Below are 27,887 nucleotides of genomic sequence, written 5' to 3' on the forward strand. Positions count from 1 at the left end.
GCTTGGAATTGGGCTTGGTGTAGTCCTTTCTAGTACATAATTGTCTAAGTTCCCCAGTAAAGTCAGGAAAATTAAGGAGTGCGGTGGTATCATCCCGAATAACCCGTGGTTTACTGTGTTTGATCAAAAGGGCAGTTTTAGGTGTGGAGTGAGGAATTGTGGAACCTGTTCATATATGTGGCATAGAAAGAGTGAGGTCCTCGGGCTGGATGGCCGCAGTAGGAACATCAAACAGTTTATCAATTGCGGCACCAACTATGTAGTTTACGGTATAGTCTGCCCGTGTAACCTACTCTACGTAGGCCGCACTATACGGCCCCTTAGAGTAAGGTTCAGTAAACATAAGTGCAGCATATTGAACAGGAAAACGAAGGCTGGAGTTAAGGACCGCAACAGCTACTCCATACCTCGCCACTTTGAGCAGCACCATGATGGGGATCCAACGGGCCTACGGGTCTTTGGCATTGAGCAAATAGCTAAGGACCCCGATGAGGGGGCTAGATTCCAGAGGCTGTGCAGAAGGGAGTCTTACTGGATCTTCACCCTAGGGTCTATGGCCCCTGGGGGTTTGAATGAAGATCTTGAAATCCAGAGTGTACTGTAGTTTTTCGCAGTGCATTCCTGCTTTCTCCCCCCTTCCGTATGTGTCTCTGTCCCCCCGACATCCGCTGCAGTTACCATTGTTCCTTCTATGGCCCATCCTAGTACCACACCACTCTCTATTTTCTTTTTGGGGTCTACACGCATACGCTGGTGTATATGTTCAGGCTGACGTATGTGCATGTGTGTGCCCCTCCCCCCTCCCCGTCTCCTCAATTGTGTGGATATGTGTGTGCGTAGCCTATGCACGCACATATACACACACTGCTTGCTACACCATCCTCCCTTTCCTTTTTCCTTCCCTTCCTCTCAATTTATTTTGAAGCGTATAGTTCCTTAGTATAGGTCCCACACCTAAAGTTTTTTATATTTGACTTACCGAGTTTAGTTTTTCAAGCTCTCCAAGGTATGTTTATAGAGGAGGTATGGCACGCGTAAATTGGTGTCTGAAGCTCCACATGCCATATCTAACGAGTCACACTATATGTACACATATATTTAGATGGTTTTAATATGGATTTTATATAATGAATCATTATGGTTCAGCATGTATACATAGGTGTCTGTATATACATGTATATTTATATGTGCATGGTATGTATAATTTTTTATAATAATAATAATTTTTTATATATGTGTATATACTTATTCACAGGTATATAATTTAATTGAATATTGAATAATCTTTTATCCATTGATCTATTCTTTTATACATGTGATTCTCATTCAGGCTTAGCAAGTTACATTATTAGTACACAGGTACCCATCATTAATATTATTAGTGTTAATGTCAATTTTAATTTAATTTAATTTTATTGGTTTGGGTTGTTCTATCTGATGTACAATATCTTCACTGTTATTTTAAATATGTGCGACCATCCTTTTCCAAACTTGGTGGGCGCTCCAATCAACTCCCACCAGAGTCGACTCCGTATGGTGCATCTTAATTTAGTTCCCCTGGACTTGGTCCGGTGTATATGTCACATCAGCGGGGCATACTTGTGTCCTCCCCTTTGCGGTCTCCATAGGAACGGCTTGCCGAGGACGGAGGTTGTTGTTGTCTGGATGGGCGGAAGTGACGTTACGCGGTGATGCGCACGCCCGTTCCGGGTCGAGCGGCGTGCGTTCCACCGCTGTCCCGCCGCCCATGCATATGGAAACCGGAAGCCGTCACGACCTGGATGGGCGGAAGTGACGCTATGCGGTGGTGCGCACGCTAGTTCCGGGATGAGCGGCGTGCGTTCCACCGCCACCCCGCTGCCATATTATACCATCCTAAATATCCTGGTAGCCGATCTTACAGTGAACACCATTGGACCACCAGGGAATATGCCCAATATGCCCAGTATAAGTTAGTGGACTATCAACCAACACGATGGTCTCAGCTCGATGCCCTACTTGGTTCAGGACCACGACACGTACAGGTCAGTCTACCATATCAGTTATTATCCTTATATTATTATTATTTAATATGATTATTATTATTATTTTCTGTGAAATGGAGTCCACGATGAGCTGGGAAGTGTTTTGGATAGCTCACCAATGGAACAGATGGTCACGTGGGGCTTTGCCAACTAAAATGTAAATGTAACTACACTTGTGACTTGCAATAGCTTTTGGATAAATGGCTGTGTAGCCACGCCCATTTGGGCGATATCTCCTCCCACATCTCCCAGGGGTCATATGGAGGCCTGGCCCTACATACTATATTTAAACTATGGACTTGACCATGGCCTCCAGGCTCTGAGGAAGAGGCACAGCCTCGAAACGCGTCAGCCCTCTGCTTCCAGTAAAGACGTTGATCCTCTGGTAGGAGGCAGGTGTATGGAATTGATGTGCCTGAAACTTCTTGTTTGTTTGTGAGTATTTGATTTTAAACAATTTTATCCAAATAAACTTGCTAAGGATAATGCGCTAGGCTGGTGCGCCCTTTTTTGCTTTGTATTTTCACCAGCAAATGTGCAGTTTTTTTATCTTGGGCTTTATTTTTATAAAAAAAAATCCTAAACATACAGAAAGCACTGTATATAACCATTTTTGAGCTTCCCATGTACAACCACTGAAGGATTGTGGTGGATCGAGGTGGATTGAATGACATCTTGTATATAGCAGAGGGGAACACTTGGCATATCATACCCTGTTTAACCACTTTCCTACCAGGCCAATTCTGGCTTTACTCTCCTACGTGTAAAAATCATAATTTTAGAAAGATTACTCCATACCCCCAAATATTATATACATTTTTTTAAGCAGAGACCCTAGAGAATAAAATGGCAGTTGTTGCAATTTTTTTATGTCACACAGTATTTTTGGAAAAAATACTTAATGAATTTTAATGCAGAAAATATATAACCCAATTTTTTGGTAAAATATAAAAGATGATGTTACGCCAAGTAAAGAGATGCCCAAGATTTCACAACTTAAAATTGCGCACACTTGTGGAATGGCGCCAAACTGCAGTACTTAAAAATCTCCATAGGTGACACTCCAAAAAATGTTACAGTTTACCAGTTTAGAGTTAGTGGAGCACTAGAATTCTTGCTCTCGCTATAAACTTTGTGACGATACCGCACATGTGTGGTGTGAACACAGTTTACACGAGGGGATGCTTTAAAAAAAAAAAAAAATTTATATATATATATATATATATATATATACATATACACATATACATTTTTTTAATTACTTTTATTCCTATTACAAGAAATATCCCTTCTAATAGGAATAAGGCATGACAGGTCTTCTTTATGGAGACATCTAGGCTGGAAAGCATAAGAATAAAAATCGATCTCTACTTTCCAGGGACAAAAAAAAGGCAATGTTTACATCTGCTGGAGACGGAAGTGACGTCAAGACTTCACTTCCGGCCTCCCAGGATCATAGAGATGGCTGGGAACCATTTGGCCCATGGCCAGCTCTATGGTAACCTGGTACCACTGGAAAATTGGATCTCCAGCTCCTCAATCACACAGAAAAGCCTGGAGAGGTGCCGCTGGGTGGCAGGAGGGGACATCCCCTCCTGCTGCCTGTAAAAGCCATCCAGCGGCTAATTAGCCACTAGGATGGCTTTTACAAGAGTGGGAATCACTGGCTGAAAACAAAGATATCTGGATGATGCCTGTAGCTGCGGCCATTATCCAGATATCTCCACTTCAAGTCCAAAATGTCATAAGACCTCCTACAGGTGAGAAGTGGTTAAAGAGAAAGTGCATTAGACCTTATTATTGGGTCAAACCACAAGGTGAGAGTACTGAAACGTTAGTGATGGGTTTTTCACAATACAAGTTGGAGTTATTCACCAAAATGTTGCAGATAGAGTACAGTATTTATGGTACAAGTGGAAGAAATTAATCATAAACACACATTGAAAAGTGAAGGACTTTTATTTCAGAATTAATATGGACTTGAACAGTTAATCTTAGTTTTGTTTTTGTTTTTTTGGATATATGATTTGGGTCATTATATAAGTTCATTACAGACAGTCAACAAAAAAACGTTACAAAAGCAAGTTACAAAAAAAAAAAAAAAAAAATTGGTTCTGCATGTCTGTTCTTAAATTGAATTTGTATGTATCGTATTTATCGGCGTATAACATGCACTTTTTCCTCCTAAAAATGGAGGAAAAAAGCAGCAGTGCGTGTTATACGCCGATAAAAAAAAAAAAAAAAAAAAACAGACCTGGAAGCAGCGCCGAGAGCAGAAGGGGCGGGCCGGGCCGAGGAGAAGGGAGAACGGGCGAGCGCAGTCATCGGAAGTCCCGCCTATGACAGACGTCACACGTCTCGGCAGAGGAGGCGGGACTTCCGATGACTGCGCTCGCTCGTTCTCCCTTCTCCTCGGCCCAGCCCGCCCCTTTCTGCTCTTATGACAACTCTTCCTTCCTTCTCCTTGGCCCGGCCCGCCCCTTCTGCTCCCGGTGCTGCTTCCCGGCCTTTTTTAAAACAGATTCGGATAGTTCCAATGGCGCTTGCGAGGACACTGCTGATGAGGCTGCATATATGGGCACTGGTGAGATGTCTTTTTTATTAAAAAAAAAAAAAAAATGTTCTGAGTTCAAAGCTGTTCATTTTAAATTTAAGCTTTTTTCCTGAAATTTCTCTCCAAATATTGAAGTGTGTGTTATATGCCGATAAATACGGTAGGTTGGAACAGTCATGTTTTTAAAGTGTAGCTCCAGCCAACAAAAATCATTTTTAAGTTCTTTGGATAGCATAGGGAAGGGTTACCACCTCTAATGTTTGTTATGCGGTCTGTGCCCCTTTTTAGAAGATTTCACCTCACTTTCTGTCCCTGCGACAATTGAATTTTAAAAGGATTGTTGATAAAGCTTCAGTGGAGACTTTTTCCCCATAAAAGCTCTTACAGGAGTGAATTTCCCTTCCTATGGGTATAATTTCTCTCACTTCCTGTTGTCTCCCTGTTTGTAGGTATGAGTCGTACGTTAGGCTGGGTACACACAGGCCAAATGTCAGGAGACATCAGCCAGTACCAAAAAAAAAAAAAAAAGAAAAGTTGGAGGGTTTACATTCGGCCCGCGTGTATGTCGGTCTATGTCGATTCCATGTGTGTCTGATCACTACTGGAGATATTCCTTTTGTAGGCCAACATACATTTGGGTTTCCCACACAAGGTCCTTTACAGTCTCTTAAGGGGCAGACTTTTGCTGGAGTGTACGGTCGTTATAGGGTTAGGATCATATGTGGCCTTAATTCAAATTGTAGTGGGAAATGCAGGCTTTGAGGCAAAACAAGCCTTAAAGCCTGCATTTCCCACTACAACTTGAGTTAAGGATGATTTTTATATCTATCTATCTATCTATCTATCTATCTATCTATCTATCTATCTATCATGTAAGCTGGACTGCTATGATCTTATCCTCAGTATTGGCTATTTAAGGCCACGTATGAATACTGTTAGGTACTTGACACCAGCTATAGGAGACTGCATGCTGAGATCCTAACCCTATACCTACACTCCAGCAAAAGTCTGCCCCTTAAGAGACTATAAAGGACCTTGTGTGGAAAACACAAATGTATGGTGGCCTACAAAAGGAATATCTCCAGTAGTGATCAGACACACATATGGAATCCCATAGAGTATGATTGTGGTGTCTAAGCAAGCTATCCTGCTGATGTTCTAGTCCAGACACAACCAAGTGCTGGCATGCTGACCCGCATAAAAAACACAAATTATATTGGAGTACCTCTGTGTAGAAAGTTAGGTAGGGGTGGAGAAGTGGAGTGGCTTACTAAGGAAGTTTTCAACAACTTATCCTTAAGCGTGTTTTTCCACTCATGAGAATGGCAAGTTGGTAAGTTTGGTAAGTTGCTAACTGATGGGAGTGAATCCGATTTTACACACAGCGATGATGGAATTCTGGGTGACGTATTCCCAGTAGGACATCACTGGGGACCATATCTTTGCATGGAACCACTTTTTAGAGGATTAATATTGAACTTTTGTGCACCGTTAACGTTTTTTGTTCACTGATTTGGTTTATGATAGAGGTTTTGCGCTACTGTGGACTTACATTTTTTTTAAGTTATATTTAATTTTTGGGTTTTCACTTGGTTTTAATACTATTTTAATAGCATCCTATGATTTTGAATGGGGGAAGAAGGGTCAACTTCTCCTAAAACTTTAAAGGGAAAAGATTTTCATTGGTCAAGTCAAAGTTGGTAAATGGCCAGACTGGTTGTTGAGAGGTCTTGTGACATAAATACTGTTAAATTGATTAACCGGTTGCCGACCGCCGCACGACTATATACTGCGGCGGTCAGCCCCGGCCAGGCAGAGTGACGTATCGGTACGTCACTCGCCTGTCACTGACTTGCGAGCCTATCGCGGGCGGGCGCGCGCCCGCCGCGGCTCGTTCACAGGCAAGTCAGTGCGTGTGACCGGCGGACTCGATGTCCGCCAGTCACACTGCGATCGCTCCTGTGAAGGGAGAAAGACAGAGCAGCTTGTGTAAACAAGCTGCCTGTCAGTTCTCCCTGTGTAAAAGTGAAGATCTGACCGTTCTACTATGTAGAACGGTTGATCTTTGCTTTTACACCAATAGGAATGTCCCTACACAGTTAGAATCACGCCCCTAGGACACACTTAACCCCTCCCTGTCCAATAAAGTTAACCCCTTCCCTGCCAGTGTCATTTTTGCAGTAACAGTGCATATGTATAGCACTGATTACTGCAGTAATGTCACTGGTAACCCAAAAGTGTCAAAAATGTCAGTCAAGGGTCCGATCTGTCCGCCGCAATTTCGCAGTACCGAAAAAAAAAAAATCGCAGATCGCCGCCATTACGCGTTAAAAAAAAAAAAACACCAAAAATGACAAAAATCTTTCTCTTTGTTAGTAAACGCGATAACTTTTGCGCAAACCAATCAAAATACGCTTTTTGCGATTTTTTTTACCAAACATAGGTAGCATAAAACAAATTGGCCGAAAAATGTTAAAAAATTTTGATTTTTACTTTTTTTTTGGGGGGAATTTCATATAAAAAAATGTGAAAAATATTGTTATTTTTGCAAAATTTACGCTCTTTTTTTGTTTATAGCGCGTGATCAAAAAATCGCACAGGTGATCAAATACCACCAAAAAAAAGCTCTGTTTGTGGGAAAAAAAGGACGTCAAATTCGTTTAGGTACAGCGTCGCACGACCGCGCAATTGTCCGTTAAAGTCACGCAGTAAAAAAAAAAAAAAAAAAAAAAAATCGCAAAAAAACCCCTGGTCCTTTAGCAGCCAAATCCTCCGGGGCTTAAGTGGTTAATGATATTGACATTCTATGATAATTCAAATTATTATAAGGCAGGTAGAGAACACACCTTTCACTTACAGTCAATTAGAGACAACCGAATTAGGAGGAACATTTTGTATAACTCTGTGCCAGTTATTGAAGAATTTTTGAGCTGCTTGCTGCCTGATACCACTTTGAGGTTACAAATCAGAACAAAGACAGTACACCATGATGAATATCTTCTGCTTTTTATGCTTTAGAAGTATCTCTGCCCATGAGAAAAGTGGGAGCAAGGTCCAGCACCTGCCCTGCCCAGCCCCCATCTGTGCATCCAAATCGCAGAGGGCCCTCATTTAACTGAACAGTCTGCACATATAGTATGTCTACCGCTCATTACTGCCAATTTGCAACTACATACTTAGCTGTATTCAGTTTTAGTTGCAAAATTTTAGGTTTGATTGGTGTAACTTGGACTCTAATATAGCAAAAAAAGGTTATTTTGTGAAAAACTAAAAGCAATTTCCTTAGCACAAGTTGTTGGCCTCACCTCACCCCTAAGGCACTTTCTCATCTCTCGATCTATATCATTGCACTGTCCAAAATATTTCATAAATTTGTTCTGAAAGAAAAAAAGAAACTTGTAAACACAGGTTTTACGATAAAACAGTTTACATCTAGTCATGCCACTTTAGCAATAATTACATACTGTGATACGATTTAAAGATTTAAACCTATTACTGGCAATTGACAGAGTGGTCACAACATTACATAAAAGAAAAATGTGCAGTGTTAGATATGGCAGTGGTTCTCAATTCCGGTCCTCGGGACCCACTAACAGGCCAGATTTTAAGTATTACCTTGGGGGATGCAGACTAGAATACTGCAATCACTGAGCAGCAAATGAGATCACCTGTGATGTAATTTAGTTATCTTGCAAACCTGGCCTGTTGGTGGGTCCCGAGGACCGGAGTTGAGAACCACTGAGATATGGGATATTCAGAGTGACATCTGAAAAACCTAAAAACAAAAATCAAATACAAGAAATGGAAGCCCTGACCACACAATCTCTCCATCAACAGTAAGACATGCATGTTGCCAACAGTTGCCAAAATGTATTTAAAATAATTAAATTTAAAACTGCCATCACCCATCATTTTTTATTGCCATCTGCGACACGTTAGAGGACAGTTAATCTAAAATTTCCTGTTCCTGTAAGAGTAGGACAGAAACTGTAGGGAGTGGCAGTCATTGCACCAAGAAGACAACCAATAACCTGAGAGAAGTTTAAATAAACAGAGGTTGCAGAATTAAAAAAAAAAAAAAAAAAATATAGGAAAAATCTACGATCAACTGACCCAATAACTACAGAAAAATGGGATTATTGACTTGCCTAAAAAACTGAATTTTTGTAAAATCTTACCTGTAAAATTCCTTTCTCTGAGTCCTCCGACAGTCGCCACCTCCTCTAAGTCATCACTGATGGGTATTGTCATCTGCTCCGCAGGAGTAGCTAGGCATATAGACTTAGTTAAAAACAAAAGGCATTTGCATGTATACACCCCTGGGGGCTGTCCCATCTAGTCAATACCCCACTGCAGTGACCACTCCCAACTCAGTTTGGTAGCATAGCAGTAAGTAACAAGAACCCCATAGAGGGGCGTGGGCGGCGACTGTCGGAGGACTCAGAGAAAGGAATTTTACAGGTAAGATTTTACAAAAATTCAGTTTTCTCTTACGTCCTCCGACAGTCGCCGCCTCCTCTAAGTCATCACTGATGGGATGTCCCAAAGCAGTATAGACATGAGGGGTGGGAGACGCAACCGTAGAACAAAGCAACGCAGTACCCACATCAGAGAAAGGAATCTTACATGCACTGTAAGAGAACCTTCTGGGCAACAGAAAAAAACAAATGCTCAACAGGAGCAACAGCCCAGGAAAGCAAATACCAACAGCCAGGGACCCATAAAAAAACCAAGGGTCCTTCATGGCACTGCCGCACTGAGAACTTTGCGGCCAAAGGAAGCATCAGCCGATGCCAGAACATCTACCTTGTAGAATTTGGAGAAAGTGTGCACCGACGACCAAGTCGCAGCCTTGCACACCTGGGCCACCGAGGCCCGATGCCAACAAGCCCAGGACGTACTCCCAGATCTAGTAGAGTGCGCCTTAACAGGGAAGGGCGGAACCCGTTCCTTCAAAGCATAAGCCTGCTCAATGGTCTGTCTGATCCATTTGGCAATAGTTGCTGCGAACGCAGCCATGCCCTTCCGAGATCCCTCAGGAAGAACAAATAGGGAATCCGTCTTACGAAAGGATTCCGTAGACGATAGGTAAACCCTGATCGCCCAGACAACATCCAAAGAATGCAAAGCAATCTCCTTTGGATGCTTAGGCTTCGTGCAAAGCGAAGGCAGGACAATTTCCTCATTAAGGTGGAATTCAGTGACCACCTTGGGAAGAAAGGACGGGAGTGTTCTCAACACCACCTTATCCTTGTGGATTATCAAGTAAGGGGAGCGGCAAGACAACGCCGCCAGCTCCGACACTCGGCGAGCCGAAGTGAGCGCCACCAAAAAGACAACCTTCTTTGACAACAGAGGCAAAGAGATCTCCCTGATATTTTCAAAGGGAGCACGCTGAAACACGGACAGAACCAAGTTCAAGTCCCATGGAGGTAAAGGCTCCTTCCTGGGAAGGGGCCAAATGTCGCACACCTTGAATGAAGGTGCGAATCAAGGAATTAGACACCACAGGGCGTTGGAAAAGGATAGCCAGAGCAGACACCTGACCCTTTATCGTGGCCAGCGCCAAGCGCTGATCCACTCCAGACTGGAGGAAAGCCAACACTCTTGACCCCGAGTACAAGCGAGGGGAAAACCCCCTGGACTCTCACCAGGCGAAATAAGCTTTCCAGGTACGGTAATAGATTTTACCAGAGGAGGATTTCCTAGCCTTGATTAGAGTAGGGATAACCTCAGGGGAGAGACCCTTGTCCCTCAGGACCTGGGTCTCAGCAGCCAGGCCGTTAAAGCCAGCGACTGTAAGGCAGGATGGAAGATCGGTCCTTGAGACAGAAGATCTTCCCACATTGGCAGTCGCCACGGAGGCGCCACTGCCAGGTGAACAACGTCGGCGTACCAGGAGCGGCGAGGCCAGTCCGGCGCTACCAGAATCACCAGGTGCGGTTCCGAGGCTAGCCTGCGGAGGAATCTGGACAGCAACTGAATTGGAGGAAAGGCATACATCAGACGATACTGATGCCAAGGGGCCACTAACGCATCCGAGGCGTCCGCCAACGGATCGCGCGTTCTTGCCACGAACCTTTCCACTTTTTGATTTAGCCGAGATGCGAACAGATCCACGTCCGGGGATCCCCACCTCGCACACAGCATTTGGAAGACCTCCGGGTGCAAGGACCATTCCCCCTGGTCCAGGGTCAGATAGTCGGCCTGCCAATTTTCCACACCCGGAATGTGAACCGCTGAGATTGCCGGGACATGAATCTCGGCCCAAGACAGAATGTCGGATACCTCCCGGGCCGCCCGAGCACTCCTGGTGCCCCCTTGGTGGTTGATGTAAGCCACCGCGGTAGCATTGTCCGTCTGTACCCGGACAGGACGACCCTGTAGACGGTCCGACCACTGGAGGAGGCAGAGCTTTATCGCTCACAATTCCAGGACGTTTATCGGAAGAGAGGACTCCTCCTCCGACCAAGTGCCCTGGGCAGACAGGGTGCCCAGGACCCCACCCCAGCCTGACATCCGTGGTGATCACCGTCCAAACCAACGGACGGAAAGATTTGCCCTCCTGTCACCGACGGGGACTGGAGCCACCACAGAAGAGCCAATCTGGTCTGATGACTCAAGGAGATACACAGATCCAGGGACTGAGCCAGTCCGTCCCATTTGGCCAGGATCTCCGCTTGGAGAGCCCGCGTGTGAAACTGAGCAAAGGGTATCGCCTCGAAGGCCGACACCATTAACCCCAGGACCCGCATACAGGTCCTGAGAGATGAGGCCGGTACATCCCTGAGGGACCTGATCTCGTCCCGCAACCTTCGGAGCTTGTCCTCCGGGAGGAACACCTTCGCCTGAGCAGAGCCCAGAATCATCCCCAGGTAGGGAAGACGAACCGAAGGGGACAACGATGATTTCTGAATGTTGATGGTCCATCCGAACTCCTGAAGCGTCTGGACCGTGGTGGACAGATCGCGCACCAGGTCCTGACTGACACTTGATCTGATGAGGAGATCGTCCAGATACCCCAAGACTGCAATGCCCTGAGCCCTCAGTAGGCCCAGAACCGGCGCTAACACCTTGGTAAAGACCCTTGGAGCCGAAGCGAGACCGAAAGGTAACGCCACAAACTGGTAATGGTCCTCCGCGACGGCAAACCGAAGGTACCGCTGATGACCCTCGAAGATGGGAACATGCAGGTACGCATCCTTGAGGTCTATCGAAGCCAGGAATTCTCCTGGGCTCAGGGAAGCCACCACCGATCGGAGAGACTCCATACGGAATTTTCGAACTCGCACAAAGCGGTTCAGAGCTTTCAGGTCCAGAATAGGACGCACTTTGCCCTCCTTTCTGGGCACAGTGAACAGATTGGAATAAAAGCCCCGAAACCTGTCCCGGCGAGGTACCGGGACAATCACTCCCCGAGCAAGGAGGTCCTGAACCGCACGGTGCAGGTCCTGTAGACGCCCCGGAGGCAAATGAAGATTCGAGAGGAAGAATCTGTCCGCTGGCCAGGAAAGAAATTCGATCTTGTATCCAGACCGAACGATTTCCTGAATCCACCTGTACGAAATCCGGAGCAGCCAAGGTTGGAAGAAACCGCGCAAACGCCCCCCCCACCCCTGAAACGGGTGAGGGCATCCCTTCAGGCAGAGGTGGACTGGCCCGCCGAAGCGGCAGTGCCTGACTTCTGCTTACCCGCCCAGGGCTTCTTCTGTCCTCCCTGGGACTTGAAGGGCTTGCCCTTGGATTGGTTCCGAAAGGCACGAAAGGAACCCTGATTGGATCTAGGCGCAGAACCCCGCTTGCCCCGGAAGGACTTGTGCTTTGGGTTCTGGGGCAGCATAGTGCTCTTGCCCCCCCATGACGCCTTTCACCAGGGTATCCAACGCCTCGCCAAAAAGGCGAGAGCCAGCATAGGGAAAATCAGCAACCGTTTTCCGCGAGGACTGGTCAGCCGACCAGCTCTTCAGCCATATCAGTCGTCGGTTAAGCACCGAGACACTAGAGAGGCACACCACCAAGGGGGCCTCATTCAAGGCCGCATCACAGGTACATGATTCCTTGATGGATTTGATCCACCATTTCCAGCCGGGCAGGCGGAACATCAGACACGAGGTTGCTCCTAAGCACCTTAGTCCAATCAGCAACCGCCTGCGCCACCAATACGGACGCGAAAATTCAAGTTAGACTTACCGGTAACTTGTTTTCCAATAGTCTTTCAGGACAGCACCTTAGAGAGATGGCTCCTCCCTCTCCTCATCAGGAAACACCCCATCCACCAGATTTTAAAAGGAGGCTTCTCCCACCATTCATCAGTTTGTAGAAGAGTACCTCCGGCCCATGCTGGAACACATAAACAGATATGGTTAATCACAGCAATACATTTTATACAATAGGGCGGGATCCTCCTGCTGTCCTGAAAGACTATTGGAAAACAAGTTACCGGTAAGTCTAACTTGAATTTTCCCTAAAACGTCTTTCAGGACAGCACCTTAGAGAGGATTATCGAGACTTACTCAATTTAGGGAGGGACCACAGCTTGCAGGACCTTTCTGCCAAAAGCCTGATCTTCAGCTGCCAAAAGGTCCAACCTATAGTGTCTTGCAAATGTAAAGTAGCTTGACCACGTAGCCGCTTTGCAGATCTGATCTGGAGTGGCACCAGCTTTCTCTGCCCATGTAGTGGCTAACGCTCTAGTAGAGTGAGCTCTGATCCCCTGTGGGGGAGACAATTTCATTTGGGAGTAAGCCTCTGAAATAGCGGATCTGAGCCATCTGGCTATTGATCCTTTTGATGCCTGGCGACCTTTTTTGTTGCCAGAGAAAAGAACAAAAAGAGAGTTTGATGATCTAAACTCTTTAGTAACCTCCAAGTAATGTATAAGGACCCTTCTTACATCTAGGCAGTGAAAGCTTTTTTCCTTATCTCCTGATGGATTAGGGCAGAAGGTAGGTAACACAATTTCTTGTGAGCGGTTTCTCGTTGAAGCTACTTTTGGGAGAAACCCTGGATCCGTCTTGAGAACTATCCTATCTGGATATATGGACAAGAAAGGTTCGATAGCTGATAAAGCATGTAATTCACTGATTCTTCTTGCTGATGTTATTGCCACCAAGAAGACTGTCTTGAGGGTAAGGTTTTTTAGTGTAACCGTTTCTAGTGGTTCAAAAGGTTCCTTTGTGAAAGCCTGAAGGACCACCGACAAATCCCATTTGGGGAAGCTTCTGATAGGCACTGGTCTGGAGCGGGTAAGGGCCCTGAAGAATCTGATGATTAAAGATTCTGAAGAAATGGACCTTTCCAAGAATACCCCCAGGGCTGTAACTTGTACCTTGAGGGTACTTACTGCCAAACCTTTTCCTGCGCCCTCCTGTAGGAACTCCAAAATTGAAGTAATACTGTCCAATTTTTGATCTTTCGATTCACACCAGGTATTATATGTCTTCCAAACTTTTGCATATATATTCCTTGTGACTTTTTTCCTACTGGAAAATAGAGTAGCAATTAATGCGTCTGAAAATCCTTTCCTTTTCAGCAGTTGCTCCTCAGATACCAGGCGGTGAGCTTTAGCTTTTCCACTTCTGGATGATAAACTGGACCTTGAAACAGTAGGTCTTGACGAGGAGGGAGCTGAAAAGCAGGTTTGACTGATAGTTGAAGGACAGTCGAAAACCAAACCCTTTTGGGCCAATAAGGAGTGATCAGGATCACTGAGGCTCTTTCCATTTGGATTTTTCTCAACACCAATGGAATGAGCTGGAAGGGGGGGGAAGGCATACCCCAACCTGAACCTCCAGGGATGTGCCAGGGAATCTACTCCCAGAGAGTTGTCGTTTCTGTGGAGTGAGAAGTAAAGTGGAAGTTTTGCGTTTTCTTTCGTTGCAAACAGATCCACCTCTGGCTTTCCCCAAGTCTTGGTTATCAACATAAAGACTTCTGGGTTCAAGCTCCATTCTGCTTCTCGGATCTTCTGCCTGCTTAAATAATCCGCCACACTGTTTAGTGTACCTTTTAGGTGGATTGCTGACAAGGAAAGTAACTGCCTTTCCGCCCATTGCAGAATTTCCGTTGCCAAAAGCTGTAGGGTTTTGCTTCTTGTGCCCCCTTGCTTGTTTAGATATGCCACTGTAGTGGCGTTGTCTGAAAGGACTTGAACATGAGTCCCCTGAAGATTTTGAGAGAAGGCAGTTAGGGCTAGGCCGACTGCCTTTAATTCCTTCCAAATTGAGGATTTTCTTGTCTCGGTCTGAGACCAAACCCCCTGTGCCAGGTTTTGGTTCCAGTGGGCTCCCCACCCCCACCTGCTGGCATCCGTTGTTAACCTCTGGTCTGCCGGGAAGGACCAGGCCAAACCCTGAGACAAGGTTATCCGATTTCTCCACCACCAAAGGGACCTCTTGACCTTGGTGGGGATTTTTACCTTTAAGTCCAAAGTCTCTGGATTGTGATCCCAGATTCTGAGGAGGAAATATTGGAGTGGCCGAAAATGCAGCATTGGACAGCTGGAATTGATGCAGTCAGGTTTCCAAGGACTGACATGATCTCTCTGATCGACCACCACTGATTTGTTTGTAGCCTTGCTACCAAATTCTGTAATTTTGACCTGTTTGTCTTCTGGTAGGAAGATTCTTTGTTCCACAGAGCATAACTGAAACCCTAGGAACTGAACCCGCTGAGCCGGTGTGAGATTCGATTTTTTGATGTTCACTATCCATCCCAGAGCTTCTAGATGACCTCTTGCCTTGTGTAGGTCCTCTTGAAGTTTTTCCTTTGACGGGGCAAAGAAAAGCAGGTCGTCCAGGTAAGGCACCACAGAGATTCCCTGAAGGCGGAGGGGAGCTAGACACTCTGCCATTACCTTCGTAAAAATACGAGGGGAGGATGATAGCCCGAAAGGGAGTGCTTTGAATTGGATATGGAGCATTTCCTTTCCCAGATTTACTGCCAACCTTAGGAATCTCTGTGAGTGAGGGGCAATAGGGATATGCAGGTAAGCATCCCTTAAGTCGATTGATGCCATGAAGCAACCCTTTGTTAACAGGGTTCTGACTGTAAGAATTGAGTCCATTCGAAACTTTTTGTACAGAACTGACCTGTTTAAAGGTTTCAGATTCAGTATAAGACGAAAATCCCCCGATGGTTTCTTTATCAAAAATATGTGGGAATAGAATCCCTGATGTTGTTCCTCCACTGGAACTGGACAGACAACTCCCTGTCGCCTCAGGTCCTTTAACAGGTCCATCATAGCCAGGGCTTTTTCTGCATCTCTTGGGAGGTTTGTGACAAAGAACCTTTCGGGTGGCGTCTCTGAAAACTCTATGTTGTAGCCTTGGGACAGCATATTCAGAATGTATTGATTTTCTGTTATGGCTGCCCAATAGGGGAGGAATTCCCTCAATCTTCCTCCCACCGGCAATGTCTTGTCATTGTGTTTTGTTGGTTGACACAGGAGGATGGAAGAGAACACCTCCTTTCCCTTTGGGTTTTTGTGTCGACCAGTTTCTTCTCTTCTCCTGGGGTCTGCTATTTTGCTGAGCTTTTTGAGGTCGAAAAAGCTTCTTTGCTGCCTGTTTCTTCTTCACAGGAAAAGACTTCTTTTTGTCTGCTGTTCTATCTAGAACAGAGTCTAGCCCAGGTCCGAATAGTAGATCCCCTTGAAAAGGAAGTCCACACAGCTTATTTTTAGAAGCTGTATCTCCAGGCCATGTCTTTAACCAAAGAGCCCTTCTGGCTGAGTTGGATAAAGCTGCAGATCTTGCTGTCATCTTTACTGACTCTGCTGAAGCGTCAGCAATGAAGGCTATGGCCGTGGAGAGCGTGGAAAAGGAATCCAAAATTTCCTGTTTAGGTGAGTCTGCTGTGATGTGTGCTTTTAGCTGGCTAAGCCAGTATTCCAGATTCCTGGACACACAGGTTACTGCCATGGCAGGCTTCAGACTCCCCATGATGGATTGCCAGGATCTCTTAAGTTGCTGGTCCATCTTCTTATCCATGGGATCCCTCAGGACTCCCATGTCTTCAAATGCTAGGTCTGTTGACCTAGAAACCTGGGAGAAGGCTGCATCAATCTTTGGCATCTTATTCCAGGGAGCTCCTGGGTCCTCATCAAAAGGAAATCGCCTTTTAAAGGCTTTAGGGAAGAAGGTTTTCTTTTCCGGATCAGCCCACTCATGTTTTATTGCATCTGAGATGGTCTGATGCACTGGGAAGATACGGCCCTTAGGCTCTTCCAAGCCTGCATACATTTTGTCATGTAGGGACAGTTCCTTCTTTTCCTCCTCTAGACCCAGGGTGATGTAAACTGCCCTCAGGAGACCATCCACTTGCTCTAAGGATAGTTTGTATTTAGTGGGCCTACTTTGTGCCCCTCCCTCCTCTTCTTCCTCTGAATCCTCTTTGGAATGTGAGGGGGAATTATCTCCTTGGGTGGAAGGAACCCCTTCTGTCCCCACCGAAGGAACCAACTGTGAACCCTGAGAGGACAGTGAGGCTGATGGCTGACTCAGGGCAGGATCCTGTAGGGATGACCGAAAAGATTGGATGGTAGCATCCAATTCCTTCCTCACAGATGCGACTAGATCGCCACAAACTGTAGATGCTTCTTCCTTACTAGTGCATCAATACATCCCTGGCAAAGTGTCTTTTTCCAGCTTTCCGACAACTTTGCTTTGCATGAAGGACACTTTCTCTTGGAAACAATTTCCGAGCTTTTAGCCTGGAAGACATGAATGGGAAAACATACACATGCTTCTTAAGAGTCAGCCTGATTCTCAGGGTCACCAAGGTGCACAGAAAGACATTTTTAAGGGAAGTCCCATGTGCCCTGACAGGCCCCCAGCCACCGGGGGGAAAGATAAAAGGGATGGAGAGAGACCCCACAGTAAGATAGGCCATATAAAGATACCCCTTACCTGGGCCTTACTGGTGCCTGTGCCTGTCCCACTCGCTGAAGAAGCTTCCATCGCTTGGCAGCGGTATCACCCGTGGCTTCGGTACCGGTTCCGGAGACCAAAGCACACCTGCACTGGACCGGATCCGGAATAAGGCACCAGCTTGCTCCTCCCTTCTTCCTCTGCATCCGGCGGAAATGACGCCATACGCCCCCTGCAGAACGCTGCCCTTTCCGGAACCTCACTTCCGGTCCGGACGAGCGTCACTCGATCCGGAGAAATGGCGGCAAATTTGTTTGAAAAAAAAAAAAAAAGGCGACGGAAGCCTAAGAAAAATCGTTCCGCTCCTCCAAGATGCCTTCCCAGGGCTGTGCTCTGCGGGGTCCTGACTCAGCCTAGAGCACTGAAGAGGAAGAAGGAGCCCATGCACTGCAGTCGGTCGCGTGAATGGGAGAAGCAATCGTCTCCAAAAAAGGGTAGGTGGACGTAGGAAGCCCGGTCTCTCAGGATAGCACCTTAAGAGCCCAGCTCCCCACAGAGGTGTTCCTCGGCCGGAGGAAACACAAAAACTGATGAATGGTGGGAGAAGCCTCCTTTTAAAATCTGGTGGATGGGGTGTTTCCTGATGAGGAGAGGGAGGAGCCATCTCTCTAAGGTGCTGTCCTGAAAGACGTTTTAGGGAAAATGGGTTTGAGCAGAGAGCCCGCCACCGTATAGGAATGGCGGGCCAAAGACTCCAAACGCCGGTCCGTTGGATCCCGGAAAACCGGGGAATCCTCCGTAGGAACCAAGGTAGCCTTGTTCAACACTGAAACCGTGTGATCCACCTGTGGAGGCACACACCAGCGCGATTCCGTAGCCGGTGCAAAGGGATAAAGCAATTTGAACCGACTAGGCACCACGAACGGACGTTTTAACGTGCGCCACAGTTCATTAACAGTGTAATGAAACTCAGCGGGACAGGGAAAAACCTGCGCCTACTTGCGGGTCCTGTGCGTCCCAAAGGAGGACACAACGCCCAGAGGACTGGGCTCATCCTCCAAATGTAAAGTTTCCTTCACAGAAATAATTCATCCATGGTCGTCCGCTCTCCGGGCGACCCCGGAGAGGAGGTATCAACCCCCTCCACCTCCCCCTCAGACCCCTGCAGGTCCAAGGATGAGCGGGACCCTGAAAAGGGCACGCTCGCAGCAGCCATATCACCATCTGAATCAGAGAAGAGAGACAATCTGGGCCTCTTACGAGCAGCACGTTCAGCCATCAGCATTTCCATATTGGACACCAAAGTCGCCACTACAGTGGCCAAATCAGGTCTCAGAGGGGCCACAGGAGAACTGGGGGCCCCCACCAAGGCTGGTGGAAATTTGCTATCTTGAGAATCCATGCTCAAGTGAGAAAAAAAGGACAGTGCAAGAATTAGGTGCTGTCCCCTTAAAAGCGCTGCAAGTGCGCAGCCCACCGTTCCAGCTATACAGACCAAAAGACCCCCAAACAGGAAAGGAGACAAAACTGAGCCAGAAGCAACAGTACAGAGATATATTGAGAGCAATAACCTGCAGAGCCCCGCAGAGTGTTGCCACCGCTGTCCTGCTTCAGAGGAAAGAGGAAGTGCTGCAAAAGTAGGCTGAACTAATCTGCTGCATGACCCAGGGAAAATGGCTGCCCCATAGAAACATATGGGAGACTCCACCAAAATGGCCGCCGACATGCGGCTGAACCGAGCGTTCGGGCACCGCAAAAATGGCGGCGAATGGCGCCAAATCAGCATGTTGTATAGCCCACAGAGAAGCTCACATGCCTGCCCAGTGTAATAAAAAATGGCGGACCGCGCGGTGTCACCCCGCTGCGGTCCATACACAGTCTGCACCCCAAAACACCGAAGTGACCCAGGGAAGGGGACCGCCAAACACGCACAGCGCATGTACAAGCGATCCCCGCAGGGATCGCAGCAGGGAGTCACACAAGGCACAGACATGGGGAACACACAGCAACCAGGACTGCCACCCCACACAGAAGTACTTACCTGTACACGATGGCTTGGGGAGCCTCACAGAACGGAAAGCCGCTGTCCTCATCTGACAGGGAATGCCGTTTGCCAGGGACATTGCACTGCTGATTCGCAGATGCGTCCAGTGAGGTAGCCACCTCACAGCTGCATCCCTGCTGCGAACAGGAATGGGTCGTTCATAATGCCAGGGCGAACCATAGCTGAACGCTCGATGGCAGGCTGGGGGTCCATCTGACCCTCTGTGCCCTGGAGAACCAGGGCGGCCAGTCTGAAGAGTCGACTAAAAACTAAAGCTGACAAATAAACAGCTAGTAAAGAAAGAAAAAAACTGACATTTTTCAAGAAAATCAAATAAAAAAATAAGATAGGCTGAGACTGAAGCCCCAGCACAGGGAAAGCCTAACTACTCCTGATGCTAGGCAAATTAAAACTGAGTTGGGAGTGGTCACTGCAGGGGGGGGTATTGACTAGATGGGACAGCCCCCAGGGGTGTATACATGCAAATGCCTTTTGTTTTTAACTAAGTCTATATGCCTAGCTACTCCTGCGGAGCAGATGACAATACCCATCAGTGATGACTTAGAGGAGGCGGCGACTGTCGGAGGACGTAAGAGAAAATCAATTTCTCTTATTCATTGACGGACACAGCTCCTTATCTTCTTGACCATTGAGACGTCCCAAAGCAGTGTGTGCATAGTGAGTCTGACTTCCTAAAAGACTCTGTAGCTGCCAGGTACACCCTGATTGCCCGAACCACATCCAGGGAATGCAAGGCAATTTCCTTAGGATGTTTAGGCCTGGGACATAGGAAAGGGAACACAATGTCTTCATTCAAATGGAAATCAGACGACCTTTGGAAGGAACGACAGACAGGGATGAAGAACGACCTTATTGCTGTAAACCACCAGGTAAGGTGAACGACAAGACAACGCCGCCAGCTCAGACACCCTGCACGCAGCAGTAATAGCCACCAAAAAGGCCACCTTTTGGGACAACATAAGCAGGGAAACCTCCTGAATATTTTCGAAGGGAGGTTTCTGGAGAACCGACATCCAAATTGAGGTCCCACGGCAGCAATGGAGACCGCACTGGAGGAGCCAAGTGTCGAACTCCCTGGATAAAAAGGTACCCACCAAGGAATGTGTGGCCAATGGACGTTAAAAGAAAACCGCCAAGGCCAAAACCTGGCCCCTAATGGTACCCAAGGCCAGGCGCCGCTCAACCCCTCGTTGGAGGAAATGGGGAAATCCCAAGAGACTCACACCATGCAATGTACGTCTGCTGGACAACAGAAGCCGGATTGTCTCCTGCAATGTCTGGAATTTTTCCAGAGGAAGAAACACTCTGGCTAAGGCCCAATTCAGAGTCAGACCCAGATAGTCCAGTATTGTGGACAGAACCAGAGCAGACTTCTGAAGGTTCCAAATCCAACCGAACTCCCTTAGAGTTCGCAGAGTAATTTCCAACTTGTCCATCAGAACACACGAAGGCTCCGCTCGCAGAAGAAGATTGTCCAGGTACCCCAGTACTGCGATCCTCCGCTGACGCAACAATGCAAGCACTGGGGCCAACACTTTTGTGAAGACCCAAGGGGTGGAGGCGAGACCAAAAGGGTAACGCCACAAACTGATAAATGCTGCTCGCCCACGGCAAAGCGGAGGAAGCGCTGGTGACCGGCACATATTGGAATGTGAAGGTAGGCGTCCTTGATGTCGATAGAATCGAGAAAATCCCCCAGATGTAGGGACGCTACTACCATGCGAATGGACTCCACTCGGAACGTCTGTACCCATACAAAGCAGTTTAGCACCTTGAAAACCAGAATTGGACGAAACTTGTCCTTCCTGGGAACTGTAAAAAGGTTTGAGTAAAACCCCTGAAAACATTCCGAAGTCGGAACCGGAACAATCACCCCTTGAAGTAAAAAGTCTTGCACTGCCCCAAAGAGACCCCATAAGCGATCTGGGGACAAGTGCAGGTTGGAAGGGTCAAGAACCTTTCCGAAGGATAAGCCCGAAACTCAATTTTGTAGTCGGACCGAATGACTTTGTGGACCCACTTGTCCTGTACCAGGGAGGTCCACATATCCGGAAACCAGCGAAGACATCCCCCCACACCAGATACGGGTGAGGGCGCCCCTTCATGCAGAGGAAGCCTTGTCCGCAGGTCTGGAAAAGCCCGCTCGTGGCTTGCCAGACCAGGTCCTCTTGGAACCTCTGGTGGAGGCTCTGAAGGGCCTGGATACCTTGTCTTGAGACCCTGGGGGACGAAATGGCCTCCTATGAGCAGAGAAGAATGACCCACATCTACGACGGGGCTCATTGCCCTTGGTAGCCTGCAGAAGAAGAGTACTCTTCCCCCTTGTGAGACCCTTAATGATGTCACCCAAGGAAGCTCCAAACAGGCAATCCCCTCAAGGGGGAGATCAGATAAAGCCTTCTTAGAAGTCTGGTCTGTAGACCAGCATTTCAGCCAGATAATATGTCGAAGGACCACTGCTGATACAGACAGCCTAGAATCAAAGGAGCCGCATCCAAAGAAGCATCTCAGATAAACTGTAGCCCCTGAACCAACTGATCCGCCAGCTCCACAAAGGCAGGGTGAAATTGTTTACCCTACAAGTCCCAGCATAAAAGTTTAGCCCACTCAGTCAGAATTTGTGACACCAGGGCAATAGTAAATACCGGCCTTAGTGCCAAACCAGCCACAGTGAACATATGGCGGGCCAGAGCCTCCGCCCTTCTATAAGCCAGTTCTTTAAAGGCCGGGGACTCCTCAACCGGACTTAAGGTAGCATTATTTAACCTGGAAACCAGCGAGTCCACTACAGGTGGCATCATCCACTTTTACAACTTATACCTTATAGCAAAACACTTAGGGACCACAAGAGTGCATTTTAAACAACCCCACTGTTTTGTGACAATGTTGTCAAGTAAGCAGAATTGTGCCAAAAGGGACCAGCGCCTCCAAAGTAGCATCAGCCGCATCCTCCATTTTTAAAGTTTTACGCACTGACACAATCAGTGCATCCACCAGCGCCTTTTTTTATGCGCGCTAGAGTGCAAATTATCTGAGCACTCAGGGAGCATGGGCGTAGACCCAGTACGGTGACTCACCTCCACGGAGGCCAAAACAGATTCAGGATCTGATGAGGCAGGGGAGCGTGGGGGGCGCTATATACTAAGCTCACCCGGAAAACAATCAGGGGAGGGCCGCCAACTGCGATCCAGCAAAAGAGACGCCGACCAAGACCCACGATTGTGCCACCTACTGGACCCTGCAAAAAAAACAGGGGGGGGGGGGGGGGTCACCCTCTGAGCCCCTTCAAAGAGGCTGACCTAGGAAATAGCCTCCTAAAAAGGGGGCGGCCCGCAGTGACGCGGACGCTCAGGCAGGGTACCCTGATGGTCCTGCAGCGCTAAAAAAAAGCAGGTGCCCTACACAATATGGGCGGCATGGCTGCCATAAAAAATAAACCGCCCCCACAATGTCACCCCATGGCCTAGTAGGCCGCAGCCTAAATTTTTGTGGAGACCCAGTCGCAAGTGCACGGATCCCAGCCAGGCAGATGCCCAAAAGAGAGCGGGGGGGCTTCAGCTAACCTTACTGGGCCCTCCCACAAACTGAGGCGCCCGACTCGGCTGCATGGCCTAGTAGGCTGTAAGCCGCGGCCGAAATTTTTGCGGACGCATAGCCGCTTGGGCGTGAGCCCCAGCGGAGCCGACCACCCAGGGAAGTTATGATGCATTTTTAGCAGGCAATATTGGAACGTTTGCCTAAAACCAACTTCTACCAAGACAGTCTCTACAGAATCAAAAGAACCAGGTTAAAGTACCATGGAGATGGCAGTGGAGATCGCACCAGAGGTGCAAAATTCAGAACCCCTTGAAAGAAGGTACAAATCAAAGAGTGTGTTGTGTGGCCAGAGAATGTTGACAGAAATATTGCAAGGGCAGAAACTGGCCCCCTAATGGTACTCAAGGCAAGCTTTTGTCCAATGCTTCACTGGAGAAAAGCCCAAACCCAAGAGAAGGTATGCAGATGAAAACCCACAGCCTCAAACCATAAAACATAGGCCTTTCAAGTACTATGGCAAATCTTTCACGAGGTGGATTTATGCACCTTCAATAAGGTGGGAATCACAGAGCCCAACAACCCCCAGTTTCTCAGAAGCTGACAATCAGTAGTAAAGCTGTCAAAGCCCACGATGGTAAAGCAGGGAGGAAGATCGTCGCACAGAGGAAGCAGCCAGAGGACGTCTGCATACCAGAGTTGCCGTGGCCAATCCAGAGCTACCAAAACTACCGAGATCCCTTAGCTGAATTCCTCTTCCCTGCACAGCACATAAGAGAAGCTTGAGAGGGGGAAAGGCGTAAATGAGTTGGTAAGCGCTCCACAGCACCACCACAGTGTACATCGCATGTGCCAGGGGATTCCTTCGCTGTCGCCACGAATCCTGGCACCTTCTTGTTGAGACAGAAGGCCAGCAGATCCATCTACGGTGTGCCAACCCACAGGCAGATTTGATAAAACATTTCTGGCAGCAGAGACCACTCGCTTTGATCCAGTGTCTGATGCTGGAGGTGGTCCGCCTACCAGTTTTCACCTTTCAGAATGTAAACGGCACGTGAAGTTCCGCCTACCGAAGAACGTGCAAAGGCCTCCAGCGCCACTGCCAAGCTCCTTGTCCTGCCCTGGAGTTCGACACAAGCCACCACTATGGCATTGTCCGATTGGACCCTGACTGAGATGCTCCATCAAATAAATCAGACAAACTCTGATTGCCCATAGCTCCAGGACATTGATAGGTAGCTGAGACTCCTCCAGCGTCCAAATGCTCCGTGCTTAATTCTGACCCAGTGGCACTGGACAGCAGCTTTTTTTTCATGGGAGCCTGGAAAGGCTTGGCACGCTTGACCAAGGAGCCTGGTGAATTAAAAAACTGCTTGTGTGCAGAGAACAATGGCCCCTGCGTGCGGTCCGGCACTACCCTTTACTGGATTGAGGGAGAAGAGAACTCTTCCTCTCCGTATGATACTTGATGATGTCATCCAGAGTAGCACCAAGAGTTGCTCCTCCGGGAAGGGTAATTTAGCCAGGGCTTTCTTACATATCTGATCCGCTGACCAAGACTGAGGCCAGAGAACTCACTGGGTACAGAGGAGGCAGGGAGGAAAGGACAAAAGCCCCAACTCAAAAAGGAGGCTGCAACAGCCCATCCGAGGGTCTGCCCTATAGCACCACCCATTTTGGAGAAAGGCACCCGGCAAACTGGCAGAAATGTCAACAGGGAAGCTGACTGCCGTAAAGCTGAATGGTAGGTGCCAGAGCCCTATCCAGTAGGCCGCAAAGCTGCGCCCTAAATTTCCAGGCAGCCAAGCCGTGTGGTGCAAGCACCTGTGGGACGACCCATAACAAAAAGTCCCCAGCCAGGAAAGGGATGCCTTGGGCATGCCCAGCCTACAGCAGCAGGCAACAAACACATTCTGATGGCGCAGTATCACTGATACTTCTCAGACATGGTCCCCAAAGTCTCAAGATTCTCACCAACCAGGAAAGAAGAGGAAGGGAGGGGGGCACACACATGCAGAAGTGCTACCCAGGTACCAGCGGACCCCCTTTAAAAAACCAGGAGGCCTCATGCCTATCTGGGGGTACAGACAAGGCGACCTGCAGAGTGAGCCACTGCACAGGCACACACAGCACACTGTCCCCATAGCTAGAATCCATGACGCAGTTTGGAGCCTAGGGATAACAGAAAACAGGGTACCATACCAAAATCGACCCAGAGGACATAGGTGGCGAGGGGATCAAATACTTACCTTATCCTGAAGGCGATAGGAGTACAATCGCTTTGAACACCTCTCAGCTGAAGCGCTGTCGGCCTAGGGGGGACACTGTGTGCAACCAGCTGAGAGCTGATTGGTCATATTTGCCCCCATGAGAACACTCACAAGGCTGCCAGTCATCCACACCAGGTTGTCGCAGTCAAACCCAGCAGGTAACAGTCTGCGTGTGCTTGATGGCCAGGCTGGGGTGTCTACTGGATCTAGATTACCCTGCCTGGCTGTTGATTGAAGATTTCTGCAGGAAAAATCCCAGGGAAAAAAACTATGGAACCACATGTCCCATCAGGAAACAAGCTGAGCTGCCTGTAGCAGAGAGGGGGTTTACTACCAGCTAGGACTGACATAGGTGGTTTCGTGTTCTTTTCCTGCCTAGTGTCCTACCCCTGAAGGTGGTGCTATAAACACTGTGGTCAAGACTATAGACGATCGGCCGTCTTTTGTCCAGGGCTGTCATGTCTGTTGAAAACTGCAAAAGACTGCACACGAATTTTGTCGGCCAACAACAGCCGACTGCAGAAGTGATGTCATGTGATGGTTAACTTTCCTTGTCTTTTTTCTTTTCTGAGCATGCCCAGTCTTGCTAATCTGTTGTCTGTCGGCCGAAATCTGTACTGACTGGCGAACAATCGGCCGTTCTGGTGTTGGCCAACAAAAATTTTAATGCTTGCAAGACAGATTCTGTTCGGCCGAAAATGCGCTGTCAGAAGCATCATACTAACAAGCCTACAATCGGCCGTCGGCCGAATATTTACGGCCGACAATCGGTACGTGTGTACGGGGCTTTAGGAAGAACTGTGTCTCAATGAACGTAAGAGAAATTAATTCATTCTGGCTATTGAAATGAATGAAAGCTCAAGAGCTAAAAAGTCAAAACACCCTTAAAAGCAACATTTGATGCCCACTATGCATGAGGCCTAAAGCTCAGTGGCTCAACCTGAAAAGTACACAAATGTGTTTGACGTTTAAAATTCACCAAAAATTGTACTTTCTTTGAGAAAGAAAACATAAGAGTTTAATATTTATAAAGAATCATTGCATTCTGATAACTTGAAGTGATGGTGTGCTTACCTCAAGGTGGCACTGCTTTAGCATATTGATAATCACATTGCATTCATCAGTGTGAAGGTGGGGTGACAAGTCTGGATGCATCTTTTATTAAGGAGCAACTGTGTAGTTGAAAAACAGGTACAAAAGAGGTTCAATCATTTGGTTTGATTAAACATTCACATCACTTCCTAACCCACGGGGGCTTACAATCTATCTTTTGTAGAGAGATCACATATACACAGCGTTATTTTTGGAATAGGCTGCAATAGAAGTCCTACGCTGAAAATAAGCCCTAGTTAATGCCATTGTAAACATGTAATCCATTTTGTAAAATGATTATACAATATGCAGTGTGTCTCCTTTTGCAACTTTATTGTGGAAAACACCTTATTTACAGCACCCCTGGGTGCTCACATGACCCGCCGGCAATCTTTTCCTCTCCTCCCAGCTGATGTCAACAGCCCATCCCTCTGCAGTGCTTGGAGTGAGGAAGAGGAGCTTCAGAGGGTCACGTGAGCACCCAGCGGCGCTGTAAAAGTATTTTCCACTATAAAGATACAAAAAGGAGACACACTGGACATTATATAATCTTTTTACAAAACAGAATACATCATTTTACAATGCGGTAATCAAGGTTTATTTTTGGGATTACAGAATGTCATTATGCTGACTTCTGAGCTGACGGGGAGAAAGACAGGGGACACAGAAACTTTTTTTTTTTAAAACCTTGTTTTATTCCAGGTTTTTTCTGGAACAGAGAGGGATAAATCACACAGCACAAGCACTGTGCTGTCTATCATGCTTTAAAGCAGGCATGGCCAACCTGCGGCCCAGAAACCGCAGGCAATGCGGCCCACTGCCCCGACAATTTATTTTATTTGCTGGGGAGGAAGGAAGTTGAGTTAGGGGCACAGCCACGGCAGCTTCCAACTAACGGTAGGCAGAGGCTGCCTCGGAGGGGATCAGCCACTAGTTGTGTTAAATTAGTGTTGGGGGGGGGGGGGGCACAGCAGCTCGGGAAGGGCGCAGCACCCTTTTATTACTTATATACCCTAACTATAGTATTTTTTTTTTTTTTATGCGGCCCGAGAAAATTTCTTTACACTCAGTGTGGCCCAGAGAAGCCAAAAGGTTGGACACCCATGCTTTAAAGCATGGGTGTCCAAACTTTTGGCTTCCCTGGGCCACATTGAGTGTAGATACATTTTCTCGGGCCGCATATAAAATAAATACTATAGTTAAGGTATATAAGTAATAAAACGCCGCTGCGCCTTTCCCTCGCTGCCGCCCCCCCCCCCCCAGCACTAATTTAACACAACTAGAGGATGATCCCTTCCGAGGCAGCCTCTGCCTACAGTTAGTTGGAAGCCGCTGTGGCTGTGCCCCTTACCCAACTTCCTTCTTCCCCCATCAAAAAAAATAAATTGTCAGGGGGCAGTGGGTCGCATTGCCTGCGGCTCTGGGCCGCATGCGGCCCCCGGGCCGCAGGTTGGACATGCCTGCTTTAAAGGATCAGGA

At 47.5% G+C, this 27,887-nt stretch overlaps 1 protein-coding gene across 2 annotated transcripts in view; it reads right to left on the reverse strand.

Moving 5' to 3' along the window:
* CMC2 (C-X9-C motif containing 2) overlaps nt 1–27,887 on the reverse strand; it is a 662,556-nt gene that overhangs the window by 21,440 nt on the left and 613,229 nt on the right. Inside the window, exons 2-3 of one of the 2 annotated variants that reach the window (XM_082270378.1) lie at nt 26,391–26,489; nt 7,884–7,955 (exon numbers count right to left, since the gene is read on the reverse strand). In XM_082270378.1, the coding sequence (XP_082126504.1) occupies nt 7,884–7,955; nt 26,391–26,471 (153 nt within the window). In that variant the 5' untranslated portion in view covers nt 26,472–26,489. The remainder of the gene's footprint in view (nt 1–7,883; nt 7,956–26,390; nt 26,490–27,887) is intronic. The other variant, XM_082270377.1, reaches the window with a different exon arrangement.

Source organism: Pelophylax lessonae, assembly GCF_965119305.1.
Source record: "Pelophylax lessonae genome assembly, chromosome: 10".
Classification (NCBI taxonomy): domain Eukaryota; kingdom Metazoa; phylum Chordata; class Amphibia; order Anura; family Ranidae; genus Pelophylax; species Pelophylax lessonae.